Source organism: Leucoraja erinacea, chromosome 17 (assembly GCF_028641065.1).
Source record: "Leucoraja erinacea ecotype New England chromosome 17, Leri_hhj_1, whole genome shotgun sequence".
In the NCBI taxonomy this organism is placed as follows: Eukaryota; Metazoa; Chordata; class Chondrichthyes; order Rajiformes; family Rajidae; genus Leucoraja; species Leucoraja erinaceus.
The window spans coordinates 15,215,750-15,236,732 of NC_073393.1; the positions used below are offsets into that span (position 1 = coordinate 15,215,750).

Sequence of the window (20,983 nt, forward strand, 5' to 3'; positions counted from 1 at the left end):
CCTTTCCCAGTCTAGCTTATGATGTGACTCCAAACCCACTAATGTGGTTAACTTTTTTGAGTCCTCCGAAATGGCCCAACAAGGGGGAAGAACAATGGGGATCCGGGGTGTTGGGACTGCAATGTGGGAGGGGGGAGAACAAAGGACAATGGAGGACCTGGTGTGGGGGGGCCGCCGTGAGAAGGGGTGGGGGGTAGAACAAAGGGGGACCTGGCGCGGGGGTACTTTGTAACTTTGTAACATTGTAAGCGCCCTTTAAGGGTGACTAGTTGCATACCTTGGGTTTTCAAGCAAAGAATTCCATTGTGACTTGTCACACGTGACAATAAAGTCAAGTATTCAAGTATTCAAACCAGTAAGGGAAAGGCCAGTTAACAATGGGTTGCCGTTGCTACTGAATCCCAGATCCTGAAAAATGAATTATCGGTAAGTAAAAGCCAGACTACTGAATATTGCTGATGAGAAGTTATTTAATCCGCAATATAATAAACCTTATCCGTAATATAAACCCAATCCATAATATAATAGATCAATAATTAATAATCTATAATATGATAAACCAACATAGTTCAGTAAATCCATCATCAATTAAAGCAAATCATGTGAGCTCAGTTTGATTGAAAAATTTGATGATGTAACAGATAAAATTGACTAAGTTAATAGAGTAAATGTAAATGGAAACTTTCAGAAGGAATTTCTCAAAGTACCACACATAAGATTTGTTAATAAGACAGAAGTCCCTAAAATTAAGGGACTGTGAATTAGCAGAATTGGTTGAGTGACTCAATCAGAGAGCATGGTGATGGTTGGATGTTTTCTCAACTATTACCCATGGTCTGTTTTGGGTACATTATTCTCTTAATTTTTGGAGGTAACCCAGATTGCAATGTAGGGAGCAACAACATGATGTTTGCAGATAATATGCATTAGATAAAGATAATTGTAGATTTCAAAAAAAATAAATAGCATGGAGAAAAACACACATAATTATTATAACTTGGGGCATAAAAATAGAAAGAAGGAGTGAAATAAATAATTGGGGTGAGATCTCAGGTAGATAACTAAGTCCAAATATCAAAAAGGATAAGTTTAGGAAAAGCTGTTAAAAATGTCTATCACTTTTGTTAAGGGGAGAGACATTAGTATAAAGAGAGATTAGAAAACATAATTTGCAGGACATAGACAAAGCATTGTCTCTGGTTGGTTAACAGCCATGGATCACAGGTTTAAATAATGTTGGCTAAAGGAGGATGTTGTTTCAAGAATTTGTTTTCGCTTGGAATTGTTGAGATCTATGACTCTCTACCTGAAAGGGTGGAGCAAGATGATATAATAAATAACTTTATAAGGGATTAGGAGTGACTCTCAAAGATGAAGAACTTGCCGGGTTAAGAGCAAAGTGTGACAATCCAGGCGTGCGCATGAATATTTTAAAGGGCCAGCACAGCTAAAATGGGCCAAAAAGTCTCCCTCTGTGACATGATTTGAGGTTATCCTTGACATGCGCCGTTATAATCAGGAACATCCCCTTCACTGTATTGGTAATGGGTTTCTCATGTTGGTCTCTGTAATATGTAACCTTAATTAATCTCTGCATAATATGTAATGTCAACCAGTCTATATAATGTTTATTCCAACATCTAATCTCATTGCTTTTACCTGCAATACAGTATGTAATGTCAATTAGATCCCGGGATGTTGAAGTCTCTGCATGTCATGATAGTAAGTTTTATTTTTCCAGCTCCAAAGGAGATGGTGTTGGAAGATGTTGATTCTGATTGGGATGAAGAGACACAGTACCATGATGCTGAAACTCAAACCAGTGAGTGTGAGGCCCAGGTGCAACTCACAAAACCAGCCATAAGAATTGAAGTGACACCGCTGAGTTCAAGGTACTGTACTGTATCTATTTTTTTAATAAGGTCTTACCACTACTTAAATCCCACAGTATTGCTAAAAGTGCGACAGTGGAATAGGCTATTATCAGAAGTCACATCACATTGAGTCTTTAGATTAAAAGTAATTGCAACTCACAGGCCAAAGCATGAGGACTTTAAAAGCCTAATAGTCTCTTTCAAATGTTGGTAGAGAATGTCCACAGTAACAATATCAAGAGATGTGTAACCCAACAGAGAGAAAAAATAGAAGTCAGTTAAGCTCAAAAAGGCTTCCACTAAAATCCTGAAAAACAAGAATACAAGGACTCAACGCGAAATGGCAGAACTTTCGTGGAGAGAGTCTTGATCTAGCCAGAAGAGGGGAGCTGGGCGGCACTGATGGTTGGACTGGCAATGATCCCGGGAGGCAGAGTGCAGGAGGAAAGAATGGGCCTTTCTCCAAAATCCGCCAGCAGCGACGGATGAAAATCTGGGCAGTAGGGACCCTCACTTCCTATCCCTGCTCAGGAAAGAGTAGAGGTTGGAAACAATGCTGACATTCGAGGGGAGTCATGCTAGTGGAGGATCTCTGGAGGATGTTGTGGGCATGTTCTGCCCAGAATAGATGTTCATTCCAAATCGTCAGATTAGAGGACACAAAGCACCAGAGCATGGTCTCAAGGTCCTGATTGACCCATTCTGTCACGCAGTTAGGTTGAGAGGATACTGGCCTCTACATTATAAGAAAAGGCAGGAGCAGCAAGAAGTTGCATTGCTTTGCTTCCGACTTTCTGTTCTGGTTATAATTTCAGTGTTGAATTAAGGGATAGAGCACATACAGTTTGAACTGAGGGATTGAATGCAATTTTCTAGTACTTATTACCTTAGTTTCTTTGTTTCTCCCCTCACTCCTACCTTTTTGGCAATCAAAGAGAGAAAGTATCGGAGATGAGAAAGCATCCTGTAAATATTAGATACAGAAGCACCATTTGGTCCATTATGTCAGCTCTGTCATTAAAAAATAACTTGGCTGATTTATTGCCTCAAGCACAGCTTTCTTGGACTTCAGCCCAACTTCCCATGCCGATCGACATGGCCCATCTAGGCTGGTCCTATTTGCCCATGTTTGGCCCAGATCCCTCTAAACCTAAACCCCAAACTCTATCTCTGCCACATTGACGCGTGCGTTGATACTACCTCCTGCACCCATGCAGAACTCACTAACTTCATCAACTTCATGACTAATTTCCATCCTGCACTCCAATTCACTTGGACTTCTCCGACATCTCCCTACTGTTTCTAGATCTCACCGGCTCCATCACATTTGCTAATTTTTACTTACTTTAAGACCCTAAGATGCAGGCCAAGTGCAGGACTTGACACTTTAACCCCATGAGTTTGCTCAGTACTTTTTGCCTGGTAATAAAGACTGTTTTAAGTTCCTCCCCCTCATTAGCCCATAGATTAAAATATCCAGAATCCAAAATAAATATATTGTATCTTTGTCATTCCTCTATTTTCCATTATCAATTCCGCAGTCTCATCCTCTAAGGAACCAACGTTTCCTTGAGCTGTGCTCTTCCTTGTTATATAATTATCATTACTGTCACAGATAGGGCCAGAGTTATCGTGAGAAAGGGTGTGAAATAAAGTGCAATAGAACGTTAGAGAAAGCAAGTTATTAATCAATCGTAATAATATGTGTCACTTTGGTAATTAATGTGGGTTTCATGTGGAAGGTTTTGTTTGTGAAGGTGACGCTAGAGGACGTCACTACCTGGACCAATTGTGGGTGTCATGTCAAGAATTTTAGACAGTGGGCAATGAGTCTGGGCATCCATCTGCAATGTCTCCATATGTGGCTCTAAGGATTGCCATTTACAATGGCCTGTGGCCATTGGAACTTCAGTCACATCCAGAACAGAGTCCAGGCCGTGGCTTGCGGTGTACAGCAGTGTAACTGAACCTTTTCCTGGAAAATTCAATGATTATGGCCTGTGTTTGAAAGTCAGGGATTTTTTCTTTGTAAAACTTTCCTCAGCTTGCTAAGCAACAGAAGTTACATATGTTAACAGTCAACTTGGAAATTAATTTGTAATTCCATTCCTTGCTTATTCTTGGAACAATTGTTTACATTAAATGAAGGGAATACGATGTTTAAGTTGTTTCTGCTTGTGTCTGTCTAATGTCAATTGTATTATAAAATGGAGTTTGTATTTGTGCAGCCAGCTGTGGAATATCACGGAGGAACCAGAAGGGGATGCAGAGTAAGTGTTCATGAGTGGTGCCAAAACAGGGAAGTGACTTTATACAGGTCAATCACAGTGGAATGTAGGCACAAGAGACACTCACTCATCCTCTCAAGCCAGTAATGTTGTCCAGGAATAGCCATTGGGCATGCTGTGGAGTGCACCCTCTACATGGTTCACTGCAGCAGCTGGACAAGCCTCCCTTGTCACCACCAACCAAGCTTGTGACCACTGCTATTTTAACAGGAAGTTAAGAGCAAGATTGATTTTGGCCTGCGTAGGCCACCATAAGCAGTGGCCGACAATTCTCTTCCTTTAAAAGTAGTAGAGAAGAACTAAATGGGGTTTTTAACAACAATCCAGTAGATTAATGAACACCATTACCCACACATGTTTAATGTTCTTAAGTTGAATTTATATTAATAATTGATGATCACTCTAGGTTCTGGGGATTAATTTAGTTTAGTTTACAGATACAGCGAGGAAATAGGCCTTTTGACTCTCCGTGTCCGCACTGACCAACGATCATCTGTACATTAGTTCTATCCTGCACGATAGCGACAAATTACAGATATCAATTAACCTACAAACTGTATGTCTTTGGAATGTGGGAGGTAACTGGAGAAAACCCATGCAGTTACAGGGTGAATGTACAAACTCCATACAGACAGGGCCGATAGTCAGGATCGAACCCGAGTCTCTGACGCTGTAAGGCAGCAACTTTACTGCTGCACCAGTGAAATAAACGAACAGATACCCTGCTTATATCCTGCTCCAGTTAATCCTCTCCTGACACATTCCTCTCCACTGTATTTGTAGTGTCACAGTACACTAAGACCCACCTGCAAATGTAAAAGGTCCCTTGGTATTAGGTCAGGACACTTCTCGTAACACCCTGACTGATTATTATGCAGCAACCAACATTTTAACATTCAGTTTATTGGATAATTTCTCAAATTTCTTGTGAGATTTTGATATGTGTAAATTGGCTGTGATAATTCCTGTCTTTTAAGAATTAACTCATTGAATGTGGAGTGCTCTGAGACCACCTCTGGGTATGAAGAATTATGGACAGATGTGAGATAAACCCAACTGCTTTATCACTGGTTTATTAAAAAAACTCAATTCATATGATAACTGAGGAGAGGGGGAGTGGGCAAATAGGTTAGATCTCCAGGAACTGGCTTCCTTCTATGTTCCTTCTATATTACGCCCTTGTCATAGCTAAGTATTCTGGTCAAGAAAATGTTGCGTTTTGCAGTGTCACATCATGGACTTAACACTGAGTGAATTACGGGGAATGATGTAAAATATCGCGTCTGTTCCATCTTAATAAATACAGCAAACCATCCTAAACCAAGAGTACATTGAGATGAAAAACAGTGCACTTCTGTTGATAGAGAGGAAGCTTGATAAGAATATTGTGACTATTCAAATAATGTTATGAGATCTTTAAAATTCACCCAAATAGATAATTTATAACTCAGTTTAACATCCGAGGGAAGGCACCTCCAACAACCCAACATACTTGAAGTACTGCAGTGAAGTGGAAATGTAAATTGTACACTCAAATCTTGGGAGTGGGTCTTAAACCCATATCTTGATGAATGGAGCCATTGAGCTGGGCTGACACTCTGAAACTAGTTCAACTAGCTCTGCTAAAATAATCCATGTCACTGGAATAAAAGATGCGCAACTTGAGATCATATAAAATGAGCTAACAGTAGATACTACCTCATCCATAGCCGAGGGATATTGCAAATTACCTGATAAATGCAATGAACTATTGATTTTACCGTGTCTTACTTTGTCTGACAGACCTGTGCAAGTGTGTGAAGAAACAGGGAGGAGTGAGGATCCACCCAATGAAAAGTAAGTTCCTCACATCCAATGTATCTGAACAAATTCAACAATGAGATGACATAGAATCCATTTAATAGTTCCAATGAAATGAGAAACAAACATTTCAGAGATGAATTTCCTGCTGCTTTTCCCAGATTAAAACACTTCAACAATGCTTCATTCATCGTAAACCCCTTGGAATGCCCTGACGCAGCTGCTCCACTGCACAGTTTAATCACAATGCAAAATGCCAGAAATATTAACATTAACATTTCTACATTTCTGCTCCAAAAAACTTTTAGTGTAACTCAGTTAACCCCAAGTGCAGTTTTGAAACCGTTGTGTCTTCATGTTTGTTTGCATCAATTTGTTGGGCAGATGAAGTTTCCTTGAGCTGTTCATTACCACTCACAGTAGTTTGTTTGTGTCTGCACAATGACATAGACAACAGCTCCGTGAATGAAGAGTCTATTGGCCATGTGCACACTTGCGCAGGATTAGCCAAGCAGGCAACCTGCTGCTACTCTCCATTTCTCTGCCTCCACCGCATCTTTTCTCCGAAGATGAGGCTTTCCATTCTAGGACATCCGAGATGTTCTCTGTTTTGGTAAACATGGCTTTCCCTCCTGCAGTCATAGATGGATCCTTCACTCACGTCTCCTGTATCGCATAGTTGTGCTCTCTGTGTTCTGTAGTTGTACTCTCTATGTCCCATAGTTCTGAAAGGTGAGGACCGGGAAAGTCTATCCTTATTCGACCTGGGGCCTCATCTATCTATTACCTGCCAAGCTTTGTCCTGCCCCTCATCTCTTCCAGCTTTCTCCCCCCCCCACCCCCGACCCCCACATTCAGTCCGAAAAAGGGTCCTGATGTGAAAAGTTACCTATTCATGTTCTCCAGAGATGCTGCCTGACAAGTTGAGTTACTCCATAACTTTGTGTCTTTTTTATTAAACCAGCATCTGTAGTTCCTTATTTCTACATTTTACTGCTTCTACTTATTGCTTGCATTATTTAACCATCAGCCCAGTTTTGCTGTGTGAGGAAATCGAAAGCGATGAAGAACTGCAATTGACAGGGTAAGTTCCCGCCCTTCTTTCCCAGAGAGAGGTGATGGGGAGAAGAGCTGGGGGAAGAAGGATGTGATAATTACTACATATTATCCACATAATGGTCACAAACAATTCCCAAATCCACTACCAACTGGGGCACACCCACTATTGGCATAAACGTTACTGCTGTTTCCATTTGTCTGTGGACATTTTACCAGGATCAGGCAGCTGAAATTCCCAACAAGAGGCACCACTCCCAACCCCCACAGCTTTTTGTCCCTTGTGCTCTGCAGCTGTTTATTTCTCTTTGCTCTATCTATTAGACCGGTGCAGATGTGTGAAGAAACCGACAGCTGTGAGGATACACCAGCAGCAGAGTGAGTCATTCACATTCTTTTTATTGAGGGGAGTTGAGCGACTGATAGGGCAGCAGAGCTGTAAAATGAATGTTGGAGGTAGTGGGATTAAAGATCAGGAGTGGAGAATAAAGGCAATATGAATATATCAAGAAGAAAGGATGCCAGTCAGAAGGAAAAATAGGAATCCAGGTTGTTTTTTAGCAACAGTCATTCAGCATGATCCTAATTCCATTTATCTACTATCTCTGGTAGATCTTTCCTTTTAATGAGATATTGTAGGGAGCACCAGGATAAATATGTTCTGGCACATTATCCATAAGTTATGATTTCTCTGAGGATGATAATAACAAGCAGTTACTAAACTAACCTATGTGGCAATTCTCATCAATTTGGCTCCAGCCCAAAAAGATTGTGAGGAGCACTTTATAAGATTGTTGCTGTATTGGCAAATACACTCAAATAAGGAATAAGACTGGGTACAGTCAAGGGCAGGACTGCAGGCAGATTCACTGTCATGGGGATAGAGTGACAGTGTGCTGCCACTAATGTGCGAATTACATGATAACTCGTGACAGTGGTACCAGAATTCTGTGGTGGAAATGACAATAGCCAGAAGTCATGGTCCGTGTTGGGACCAACAATGGAGAAAGGACGAGCGTTAAGATCCTGCCACCAGCGTTTACAGTTCATTGCAGCCTCATCCAAATCTTGGACCTGTCTGCTCAATAGCATTGTGGAAGTAACTTCATAAGAAAGACTACAGCAGTTCAAGGAGACGGATTACCAAACCTTTTGGAAGGCAATGAGAGTTGGTTAATAAATACTTGTCTTGCAAGAAAGTCCCCCATCCTAAAAATGAACAGAAGGCGAAATGTTTGATTCCTGGGCCCTGCAGACATTTTAATGATAGAGGTGTGCTGATCAAGTTGATGATCTGCATCTGAACTGAGCTGTGACCAATATCTCTTGTTAATATTATTTGGGAAAGTTTAAACTAATTTTGCAGGGCATTAGGTACCAACATGGACACTTAACTAAATAGGAGGAAAGTGCAAAGGGGAGTGTTAGAAATAATGTTGAATTAGGATGCGCCTAAATGATGAAAATATCCAAATGAGGTTTGGACGGCATGATTGCAAGTGCAGTTAATAGATTTGTGAGTTGTAAACACAAGCATTTCAAAGGAACATGAGACGGCGGCAATAACTGAGACAAGGGTCAACCATCAACCAATGTGAAAGATCACCTGAAACATTGATTCCATCAACAGTTGCTGCCTGTCCTGGTCAGTGTTTGAAGCATACTCACTTTTTGCTTCAACTCTGCTGACTGTGCTTTGGTCATTAAACTCTTCCAAAACCTTATCCTTGTTGGTACAGGAGCCAAATTGAACCTTTCCCTCACTCACGGGAGTCCACAGTGATCAATGACTGGTATTTTGTTTTTGTCTTATTCAGACCGGAAAATGTGTGTGAAGCAGCCGAAGGGAATGAGGATCCCGCAGCCGTGGAGTGAGTTTGTCATCTTCCTTCTGTTAGGAAGGAATGAAGCCCATCCCTAATGAATGGCAAGGCAGTGAGGATGAGGGGTTAGGTTTTGATTCATTATTGTGACATGTACTGGGGTAGAGTGAAAAGCTTTGTTTTGCATGCAATTCCAACAGATCATATATACCATACATAGACACACTCAGTTCAAAAGGTAGAGCAAGGTGGAAGATACAGGGAGCAGAATAGTTCTCAGGATTGTAGCACATTGTAGCGCATCAATTTCTTCGACAAAGTCCAATGTCCACAATGGGGTAGAGATTTATCACACAGTATCCTAACTTATGAAAGGACTGTTCAGAAGCCTGATAATGGCAGGACAAAGGGGAGGACGGCAGCATGTGAATGTGGGAGTGCATGAGGGGCGATCATGCGGTGAATAGACAGAATGAATGTACAGAGACATTTACCCAGAGAAGAGGAATCAAGAACCAGAGGATGTAGGTTTAAGGTGAGAGGGGAAGATTTAATAGGAGCCTGATGGGCAACTTTTCTCCACACTGGGGGTGGTGGGTATATGGAAGTAACTGCCGGAGGAAGTAGTTGAGGTGAAACACATTTTAAAACACTATTTTAACTATTTAAAAAACATTTGGGCAGATACATGGATTGGAAAAGTTTAGAAGAAAATGGGCCAAACGCGGGCAGATGGGATTAGTATAGCTTGGGCATCTTGGTTAGTATGGACAAATTGGGCCGATGGGCCTGTTTCCATGCTGTATGGCTACAACTCTTTGTGACTGCCTCAATAAAATCAGCCCATTTATCTGTCATTAATAAGGATTGTAAATGATTGAGATCCGAGGATTTGTCTTTGATGCAACTAATCAACCTGAAAGGATTTGCAATTACTGCACTCGAATTAATCCTCTATCCATGTCGGAATATTACCCCAAATCATTTAAAATAATTTGGAACACAGGTCAACTATACCTCTGTGTGGGGAATTTCCAATTTTGGTCATGTCTATATTCATAGAACCTGGCATAGTGTTGCTACTCAGTTTTATACCTTTTATCTGTTAGGCCAATCCTGTTGGATGAAGGAACCGAGGAAGATGAGGATCACTCGATTGTGGAGTAAGTGCTTCAGTTTCTTCCAGGGATATTGGTATAGACAATAGACAATAAACAATAGATGCAGGAGTAGGCCATTCGGCCCTTCGAGCCAGCACCGCCATTCAATGTAATCATCCCCAATCAGTACCCCGTTCCTGCCTTCTCCCCATATCCCCTGACTCCGCTATCTTTAAGAGCCCTCCACTGCCCTCTGAGACAGAGAATTCCACATTCTCAACTCTCTGTGTGTTAATGTGTTTCCTCATCTCCTTTCTAAATGGCTTATCCCTTATTCTTAAACAGTGGCCCCTGATTCTGGACTCCCCCAACATGGGGAACATGTTTCCTGCCTATAGCGTGTCCAAACCCTTAATAATCATATGTTTCAAATTTCATTTATTATTGTCACATATGTCACGATATGGTGAAAAACTGTGTAGAGTTGCAATGAGGTAGATTAGAAGATTGGGATTGCAGTGAGATTGTCACATAGATAACATGGACTGTGGAGGCCAAGTGTCTGCTTAGTTTTTTGGCTGGCCTACCTCTTGTGAGTGAAGGTAATCTCCTCTTTGTTTTTTCGTTCCATCATGACAATCATTACAACCCTTGCAGCTTTCTGTAGCTATTGAATATTGGTACCAGTATCTCTGCAGCTTTTGACTTCTGTCAGGTGAGGTGGAAGTTACATCTGAACTGAAATCCCATTTGCCAAAATCTCTACTACAAACATTGAACATTTCACAAAAAATGTTCTGGTGCATGGACACGTTTTTTTAAGAAGCATCTTTGTATTAGTAACCAGGAACCCAAAATTGTTTTTATATTAAATTGAAAGAAATATGATTATTTCTCTTCATAATTCACAACTCAGAGATAATTCCAGAAACCTATGTAAAGTGAGATAGTGGGAGAAACTGAATCCTCTCATTGTAATAAATCATCCAGTTCTGAATGTCCAGTAGACAATTCAAAGTTAATCATTTTGGGCCACTGTTTAATTCATAGTTAAAGCCTAAAATACTTTTTCAATAGAGGAAAATGTTCCCTGTTATTTTGCTGATTTTATGAGAATTTACTGGGTTCTATGAGTTTGATGACATTTCTTGTCCTTCAGGCAAACACCGGTGACTGATGAAGCTCTGAGCAATGAAGACCTGCCACCAATTCCGTGAGTCCTTCTGCTTACTTCCTATCGAATATATAGCTGGAGAAAAAGTTGTGAGAAGAAAGGGCTTAAATGGAGTCCTAAAATAATAAACTAGATTAATTAGCAGGTGTAAAGCATGAGGTGGTGATGGAGATAAGAGAGGGTCGAACTGATAGAATTGAAGCTATTTATATTTGCAATGTAAGTATGTTGGACCAAATTTCTGGTTGACTCCTTTAAACACACCTGAAGTTTTGTATGGAATCTGTAGCTTTGGAGGAAGGCTGTCAAAGTATACAGTGGGATATAGATCAGCTACAGAAATTATGGAAAAATGGCAGATGGAGTTTATTCCACGATAGTGCCATTTAAGACTAGAGACACTTTGGAAGGCAAGGTTTCAAGGTCAGCTTATTGTCACATGTACCAATTAAGGTACAGTGAAATTTGAGTTATCGTACAGCCGTACTAAGTGAAAAGCAACAAGACACACAACCACATAAAAGTTAACATAAACATCCATCACAGTGGATTCCACATTCCTCACTGTGATGGAAGGCAATAAAGTTCAATCTGCCTCCTCTTGTTCTCCCACGGTCAGGGCAGTCAAACCATCCATAGTCGGGGCGATCAAAGCTCCCGCAGCCGGTGATCGAAGCTCCACATATGTTTTTGCTCAATGAGGAAAGTGCAAACGTCGAGGGTCCTTTCGCTGCTGGCAGAGTCTGTTCGGGACACCCCTCAAACAAGGGAAGGGATATCACCCCAGGTGACCATATGAGTGGCAAGATTGTTTTCTTTAAAGATAGGTCTGAACATAACTGAGTACGAACTGTTGAATATCTAGACACTGAGAATGCATGAAGGGTTTTTGCACAATTTTTGTTTTGTACATATTTTTTATCATGAATAAAGTTTATTGTTTGAAATAAGAGAAAGTGTGCGTGAGAGAATGGCGAGTGAGAAGGTTGGAGGCTGAAGGGGGATAGTTTATCTGTGTGACAAAGTCTGGCATTCATTGAGATTGCAAGATAATTAAAAAAAATTGAGAGATCATTGAGTGGGAATAACCCTGCGAGTGATTGATGTTACACGCCCAGGGCTAGATGAATGTTATGTTCTCGGAGCAGAATTAGGCCATGCCGGCACATCAAGTCTACACCGCCATTCAATCATGGCTGATCTATCATTCCCTCATAACCCCGTTCTCCTGCCTTCTCCCCATAACCCCTGACACTCTTACCAATCACGAATCTGTCAATCTCCATTGACTTGGCCTCCACAACCAACCGTCATAAACCTTTTTCATCTTTAATTTTCCTGCACTCGTTACCTCTGGATTTATTGATAATTTCTGGGAGCTGTTTTTGTGGAGCAGCAAATAGTTCGATAGATTGCTTTGTGATGGTGCGTTGTGTTTTAATTGCCCGATGATGACAGGTTTTGAATCTCCCTGTCAAAAACTTGAGTTGGGGACAGTGAAAGGTGTAATAGGTGTAGGTGTAAAAGGTACAGGTTGGAATTGGTGCAGGTTTGCAATGTGTTTCTGTGCAAAAGCTGGAACAGATGGTTAATGCAGCATCTGCATAATCCAAGGCAGGTACAGTACCTGCATGTCAGTCCATCTCGCGAGCCTCATGCTGTTCCCTAGCAACTCGCAGCGCTCGCGTCGGTGTCCTGGCAACGAGAGCCGGGCTGGAGCTGTCCTTGCAGCGCTGGTGCTGACCCAGCAAAATCCACTCAAACACAACCGAGGGACCCACTTCTCTGGTGAGTGAGGGCACCAATCCTTGCATTCGCGGGAGGACGGTAATGCAGATTACGCACCCCTCAGCCGAAAATTCCATGTCTCGTAGTAGAAGCTTTTTGTTTGTGAGGAAACGTTTGGCTTCACAAAGCATTGTAGCGAAGTGATTTTCCAGCCGCGGGGTGTTTTCTTTCTATGGTGGGTTCAGAGTAATGTTTCGCATATTCTGCCGATTATAAGGTTCATCCATTTTAAATTTGCGCGAATGAAAAGCAAGTGGTTTCTGTCACTCGACTAAGATTTGTAAATCCAGTTTAATCCCCGCACAAGATGAAGATCCATCCCAGATTTGGAGAGGCATCATGCTTACGTGGAAATAAATGCTCGGCGCAATTTTAATTTAGCAGACTAATTCTCCCTCCTCCACTCTCACCTTTGCCTTTCCAATCAGTTCCTTTTATGCGCCCTCCACCCAACCTCCCGAGTGGGAGTTAGACTTGGATCAGGAGGTCTCCGCCAATTCATACAACGACCAATTGCCCTGGTCCACGTCCCTGGACCGGCCACTTCCTATCCCCGGGGCCTTAGGAGTGGGGGGAGCTATCTGGAACCAGTTTTAACAAGGGAGTAACTCTGGAAAGTTCCTCCCCGAGCACCAATTTCAATGTTTCTGTAACCAAACAAAAGGAGATCAAGTTAGCTCACACATTAACTATCCAATCACTTATCTACCTGGGCTGTCACATAAGCAGAAATCTCCCTATGGGTCTGTCCTTCTTAGTGATGCTCACAGCCTAAACTCTAAAGCTGGAATATTAAAGCCTCTGCCTCTTCTGCTTTGCAGTAACTTGGATACCATCTGCCCTGAGGGGATCGACCAGACTGTACAGGCAGGATGTAATGAAGAAACTACAGAAGATCAATTAATACAAGCTGTTGAAACTAGTCCCGAACAAGAGGTAATAGGTTGCAGGATAATCGTCCCATAGCATACACCTGTTGGATTGAAATAATTGTAGTTTGTAGAAACAATCATTTGTCAGTCATATTAATGGATCTCATAATTTATCTACAACAAATTGCAAGACTATTTTTAAACCAAACAAAATGATGGCAAGAAAATTCAATTACATCTGAGAAGGACATAATGTTAAAATATGTCAGCTAGTCCAGTATCTTTCAAAAGGGCATATCACTGTATGTAAATTGGTACACGTGACAATAAAAGACCTTTGAAACCTTTGAAGAGCAATTGTGATGCATTTGGTAGCACATTCAATTCTTAAGGCTGTGAACTCAAGTTTCACTCCGTGACCTAAGTAACCATTTGACTTGACTATAAGACTCTAACCTGGTACTTTGGGATATTGTCTGATACTTTGAAATGCCACCAAAGTGCAATCTTTCAGATGTGGTATTATGGCCATGGCCAATCTATGGTGGTAATAAAACATGTCAATATACTACCTGCTTGGGTGTCACCATTAATAAATTTGTAGATAGTATGAACATCTACCCAATTGTTGCGAGGAAGAAAGCTGTAAATTGCATGGAATAATTAGCAGAGTGTGAGAGTGACTCATTCTGTGGAGTATAACGTAATGCATTTTGGAAAAGCAAAAAGACAAGAAAAATACAAAATAAATGCTAACATCTTGAGAATAGAGGAACTTCAGAGGTCATGACCACAGAATTTTCAAGGTAGAGGGACAGATAGACAAAGAAGGCACGTGGGCCACTCTCCTTTTATTGACCATGGAATAGGGAAAGGATGTCTTACTTGAACAACAATGAGTGTTTAAGGGACAGCTAGAGAACTATCTACAATTCCTGTCACCAGATTACAGTTAATTTGTTCCACCACCAGAATAGGTGCAGAAGAAGTTGACAAGAATATAACCAGAACTGGAGAATATTATTTATTTAGAAAGATTGAGTAGAATAGAGATGTTTCTTTCAAACAGAGAAACACGCATCTAAACTCACCACATGTGAAAAGTATTTAGATGAAAAATGGGTATGCCATAATCTACAAGGCTGCAGACATCGACCTTGGAAATGAGATTGAACTGGTTAGTATTTATTTTTGTCTACCCTAAATAAATTAACTCCAGAGTTTAAATTACTATAATTCTACATGACTCGTGCATGTGTGCACAATGCACACACACATTGATGCACACAAGCATGCACATACTGATATACACATGGACATATACATACACAAAAACAAAATAATACTTAAAAGTGTATGTACCATTTAATCTATATATTACTAAAAGTCTGTTCTTGACCGGTTTTGGCCATCTGTGCTGCGATTTCTGAGAGAACGCCGCCACCTACGGCCATTATTTTTGGCCACCTTGCTCAGAGCCCCCCTCCGCTGCATGTGTGCAGAGGATTTTTTCCGTCGATTAGAAATGACAGAGATATTAATGTTTTTTTACAAAATTCCCCATTCTCTCTGCTGCCCCTGCTGGCGGCAGGGGGAGGGACTATAAAACCAGGAAGTGGTGTGCCACACAGTCTCTTCAAGATGGAGGAAGTCAGAGGGTCACGTTTCTCTGAGCTGTGAATAACACTGAACACATGTCTACTCAAATGTAAGTGCCCTTAGTGGTTCTAAAATGCTTGCAGAATGTGTATATTGGTTCTAAAGCTTGCAAAAGTGCCTCTATTGGTTCTAAATCTTTCAAAATATGTCTATTGGTTCTAAAGCTTGCAATAAAATGTCTATTGGTTCTAAAGCCTGCAAAAAAATATTTATTGGTTCTAAAGCTTGCAAAATAAATGTCTATTGGTTCTAAAATGGTTCATACTAGCCCGCACCCCCCACCCCCCCCCGGTTGGCTTGGGTGTGTCTTGAAATTGAAAGGCACTACTTACTGCAAATGGTGGCATGAAGTTGAAAGGCACTACTGACTGCAAATGGTGGCTTGGGAGCTTTGAAGTTGAAAGGCACTACCTGCAAATGATGGCTTGGGTGTGGCTTGAAGTTGAAAGACACCACTTACTGCAAATGGTGGCTTGAAGTTGAAAGGCACTAATTACTGCAAATGGTGGCTTGGGAGCTTTGTCTTGAAGTTGAAAGGCACTACTTACTGCAAATGGTGGCTTGGGTGTGGCTTGAAGTTGAAAGGCACTACTTATTGCAGATGGTTACTTGGGTGCAATGGCTTGAAGTTAAAATGCATTACTTACTGCAAATGGTGGCTTGGGTGCATTGGCTTGAAGTTAAAAGGCACTACTGTAAATGCACTTACTTCCTGTTTGCACTGTATATTGATTTTAGATAAAACGCTACCACTTATGGTTGTGATTTTTGGCCATCTTACTCAGTCCCCCTGAGCAGGTGCAGAGAATTCTTCCCATCAATGAAAAATAAAAGTGTTATTAGTTTTTTAAAGAATGTTGTGAATCTCTCTCCTGTCAATCACTCCATGAAAGCCACACCTTATCCGGTGGTGTGGGGTGGGGGGGGGGAGTTATAAAACCCGGAAATGTGGGTGTGGCTCAGTCTCTGCAAGATGGAGGAGGGAGAGGTCATGACTCGCTGTCTTTAGTGGATTTGCACCCTACTTAAAATGGTATGAAACTGAACTTGAATTTGGTGGCCTTGCACCCTGCTAGAAGTGGTAAGAAACTGCACTTGAATTTGGTGGCCTTATCCCCTGCTTGAAATAGAATTTCAAAGATTAGCTGTGAGTCAACTACCAGCCCACCAGCCGTGCGTGAGTGAGTTGCCAGCACAACAGGCTTGATTGACTGAGACGCCAGCCCAAGAATCCATTTGGCGCACAATTTGCATACTAGCCCTCTGGAAACCAGTCCCTTCAGCCCACAAAACCTATCTACTAGTGCCCCAGAAAGCCCCCCCCCCCCCCCCCCCCCCAGAAAGCCCCCCCCCCCCCCCCCCCCCCCACCCCCACAACTGGCCACCAATATTAGAATTGGTGGAGAGGTGGAATATTGCGTTGGATGACCAGCCCTCCTGTGTGATGCTGGGACCCACTTAGTCTAGTTTTAAATAGAGTTATCAAGTTGTACAGTATTGATTCTTTGGCCCATCACATATATGCCAAAGTTTTACCCATCTGAACTAATCCCATTTGCCCACATCACGGTCACATCCTTCTTTGACTAGTTAATGGTCTGTCAAAATGCCACTTAAACATATTAATTCTATCTATAATAAATGAAAGAAATTGAAGTCAATGTCTGTGAAGAAACTGCACCTTTAAACACTCAAATTCGGCTCGAAGGGCCGAATGGCCTATTCCTGCACCTATTGTCGAAATATTAATTTTTTCATTGTTTTTCATTTTATGTTGCAAATCAGGAAGTTCTGAAGACTGAGTTGGAACAAGAACGTAAGTGTATTTAATACGTCCACACTTTGTGCAAAGGGTCATTGAAGTTATTAATGATTTCATCAGTTATGTATGGCCAATGTGCCTTTCTACGCCATGGGGTAAGATTAGTCTTAATGGCATAGGAATTGTTCTATTATCATTTTGCTGCAACAGGTGCTTGGAATACATATTTTCCTCTGGACATTTAAACTGGACAGCATCTAATTTTAGAAATAAAAGATAAAATTCATTGCATTTCTGTTACTGGACATCCAAATTAAAAACAGCAAAAGAAAAAAAACAGGAAATGCTGCAGGGTAGGTTAATGTTTTTTTGGATTCTCTGTCTTTATTTCATCTTCTGATTTTATATCTGCCTTGTTTATTTACTTCAATATCCTCTCACCCCAATTAAAATACTGTAAAATCTGTAAAGTTCATATTTGATCCAGGAGATTGGGCTGGAGTCTCCACTGTAATTGTCCTTTTATGAACTAAAGCAAAGCTGGAAGAAATCTAATCGCAATTACATACAATGCAAATCGAGTTACCACATTCTTTTCAACTTGTTTGAAAAGTACCAAGGTAGTGGCCAACCTTGCCCTGAAATATGGAACCAAAGTAATCAGCACGGAGAGATAATGTTAATTGGACCATTGTTAATGCAGACCATTGAGGAAACTGTGAAAATCAATCCCTTTCATCTTGTGTCAGAGAATTAATGTTGTTTTTTAAAATCTTTCAAATATAAACAAATATTTTGTTTAATAACCCACTGTATCATCAATGAAATTATGCATATTTTCAGTATAATCTTTTTAATAAATCATTTTCAGTAATTTATAAATTAGGTTGCCAACATGAGAGTTTTATTTCCTATATTGAAATAAATCCATTTAACAGAAATAATAAAAGTCCACTGGGTTGTCATTTGAAAATATATCAATTATTTTTTTAATGCAAAGTAATAAACAGTGAATATAAAAACATGTTATAAAATGCTGCTGATGTGCAGATTTTTGGAAAATGGGATCTTTACGATTTTTAAAAGAGGAGAAATTAGACCGTATTTTTACCTTTGATAGCCAGTCTATTTTGAGCAAGTTAACCCATATTAAAAACTCTATTCGTTGCTCTACAATACATCATTTTAAATACAATTGTTTTATATTTTGTGTATTACCAAACCAACACTTTCCTCAGATCTGCCATGCTTGTGTATGTATTTTTCAAATCCTGTAATAGCATGCACAAAACTATGCTGTTATTATTCTATCCAGACAAAAGTGTATTAAATTACTGTGAGAATTTGTAATTAATTCACACTATTTCAAGAACATTATAAGAAGATTATGAACAGCATGTAAAAATACTGTGTGAAATTGAAGTGTGAAAAACATAAACTACTAAATATAAAAGGGGTGGAACATATAGACCATATGGAGATTCTAAAATGTGAATCTTGGCACAAAAGAGTCAATGGAACACCAATATATGGGAGTATACATAGAGAGAAGTACATTAATCACAGAAGTAGTTCAGACATCCCATATTGTGTTGTGCAATATTCTCTGGGATGTAATATGTAGTAATATCTGAGATGCATGCGCTGTTCACATAGTATAGTCCGAAATGAAATGCACAATATAAAATGTACTTGCACAGATTATGATGGGCCGTGCGATCTGAGGTGCGCTGAAAAGGCTGCGATAAGTTCCATTGCAGGTGTAACAGTCAAAGATAATTATTTTTCTAGTACTGTCTACACTGTGTTATTGTATGTTGTGTTTTCTGAAAATGCAGTATGTAATCTTCAACTCAATATTTAAACCTACAATCAAACCAGAAAATGTGATCAATAACTAGCATCTGCGGAGAGAACAACCTAATTAATATTTCAGGTCACTGAACTTTCTTCAGTACAGGTCACTGACCTAAATACTTGAAAATCAAAGAAACGGCAGAAATTAGATCTAAACAGAATGTTAATTATGTGTCTCTCCACAAATGCCAAGCACACTTTTCATCATTTTCTGTTTTTATTTTGGGTTTCCAGCATGTCAAATTTTACTTTTGACTTAAACCTGCTTTTGCTTTTTAGTTGCAGATGCTCTGTGCTAAGCCGTTGTCCATACAAGTTGATCCACATTCCTAGAAGTGCCTAGTAACCACCATCATGTCTAAGCGAAGTACAGATGTAGCCTTAGTACATCTTGTTCGTGATATGCCGCTGACTCCCGGATGCTCCACCCCCAATTCCCAGTGCTCCTTAGACTTACCCAATGTACCCAGCTACCGTTCCTCAAACTCACGGCTGCCTCCACTTAGTCCTAGGAAGCAAACATCTGGTGTCATAAACCCCAACTTCCTGCCTGAGGAATGGTCTCCATTGCATTGTATAGGTGAACACTATATGTACTATGTTTTATGCCTTATGTTCTCATTTTGTGTATTTTACTTGGTTTTGTGTATCTGTTTATGATTGTTTTGCTTAAATCATGTGTACTAAGAATATCAATCTTGTTTGTGATATGCATTTGTGATCAATATGTTAAATTCACATAATTATATCTTAGATTCAGCCTGAAACTCCTCAGTTCCACCGAGGCCTAAAGTATTTTTCTGTCCGACATTGCAACATCCTTCTTTGTTTCTTCTTGACAAAAATATTTTATGCTCTTTTATTTAGTTAAAACCATCACAGCTGGTTTCAGACAAGAACTCCACCACTGTACCTCGGTACACGTGACAATAAACTAAACGAAACTAAACTATAGTAGTCCCATTTACCCGCTATCGGTATATAGCCTTCTATGCCTTGACAGTGCTCATGCTCATCTAGATACTTCTTAAATGTTGCGATAGTCTCAGCTGCCACCATCCCCTATTTCAGATTTCAATCATCGCCTGGGTGTAAAAAAATCACCTCGGATCCTCACCAAACTTCTTACCCTTAGCCTACACCTATGCCCTCTGATTTCCGACACCTTTTCTATTCTTCTTGGTCTGAAAACTTCAATACCCTTGCAGATATCTATCAATTTCTGTCCAATTGATCCTGCAGCTTCAACAGTTGTTTTTAGGAGAGATTTCCTAATTTTCACCTCCCTTTGAGTGACTTGCTTGGTTAGGTTAGGTTTATATTGTCATGGGTACTGACGTACATGTTTTTCATGCTATCCTATCAGATCATATTATACATAGATGCAATGAAGTCAAACTCAAAACAATGGGTAGAGAAAAGAGGAAGATGCAGTGCGCAGAATATAGTTCTCAGCATTATAGTGCATCAATTCCATAGAGAGACCAATCTTTGCAATGGAGAAGAGGTGAAACAGACAGTACCCTTGCTTACGGTAGGACCATTCACAAGCTTGATAACAGCAGGGTAAATGCTCAGGAACAGCTTTCTCCCCTCAGTTACTAAGTTTCCGAACAATCTTGCCATAAGATAACATTCCCCTTTCTAACATGATCCTTGAATAGTCTATCTCGAATTTTTTTTTGTGCCCATTTGTCTAGTCTATCAGAATAGAGGAAACCATTTCTATCCATCTTAATATTAGACCACTTGACCTCAATTAGATCATCACTCTGTTTCCAAGGGGAATCATACTTGTCCTCATGAGAGGAATAGATCGGGTAGAGGCACAGAGGTTATTATGTGTCATTTAGGCTTTGCTGGTTAATTATTGATGTACTATGTTGGGAAGATCACTCTGTTTGATTTGGGTCTGTGATTTTAGAAGCCT

The 20,983-nt window shown here is 40.4% G+C and overlaps 1 protein-coding gene across 1 annotated transcript in view; it reads left to right on the plus strand.

Moving 5' to 3' along the window:
- The window catches only part of cngb1a (cyclic nucleotide gated channel subunit beta 1a), a 105,489-nt gene that overhangs the window by 44,930 nt on the left and 39,576 nt on the right, over window positions 1–20,983 (plus strand). Inside the window, exons 18-27 of the mRNA XM_055648642.1 lie at window positions 1,742–1,892; window positions 4,103–4,144; window positions 5,945–5,998; window positions 6,993–7,046; window positions 7,343–7,396; window positions 8,836–8,889; window positions 9,951–10,004; window positions 11,101–11,154; window positions 13,725–13,839; window positions 17,220–17,250. Of these exons, the coding sequence (XP_055504617.1) occupies window positions 1,742–1,892; window positions 4,103–4,144; window positions 5,945–5,998; window positions 6,993–7,046; window positions 7,343–7,396; window positions 8,836–8,889; window positions 9,951–10,004; window positions 11,101–11,154; window positions 13,725–13,839; window positions 17,220–17,250 (663 nt within the window). The remainder of the gene's footprint in view (window positions 1–1,741; window positions 1,893–4,102; window positions 4,145–5,944; window positions 5,999–6,992; window positions 7,047–7,342; window positions 7,397–8,835; window positions 8,890–9,950; window positions 10,005–11,100; window positions 11,155–13,724; window positions 13,840–17,219; window positions 17,251–20,983) is intronic.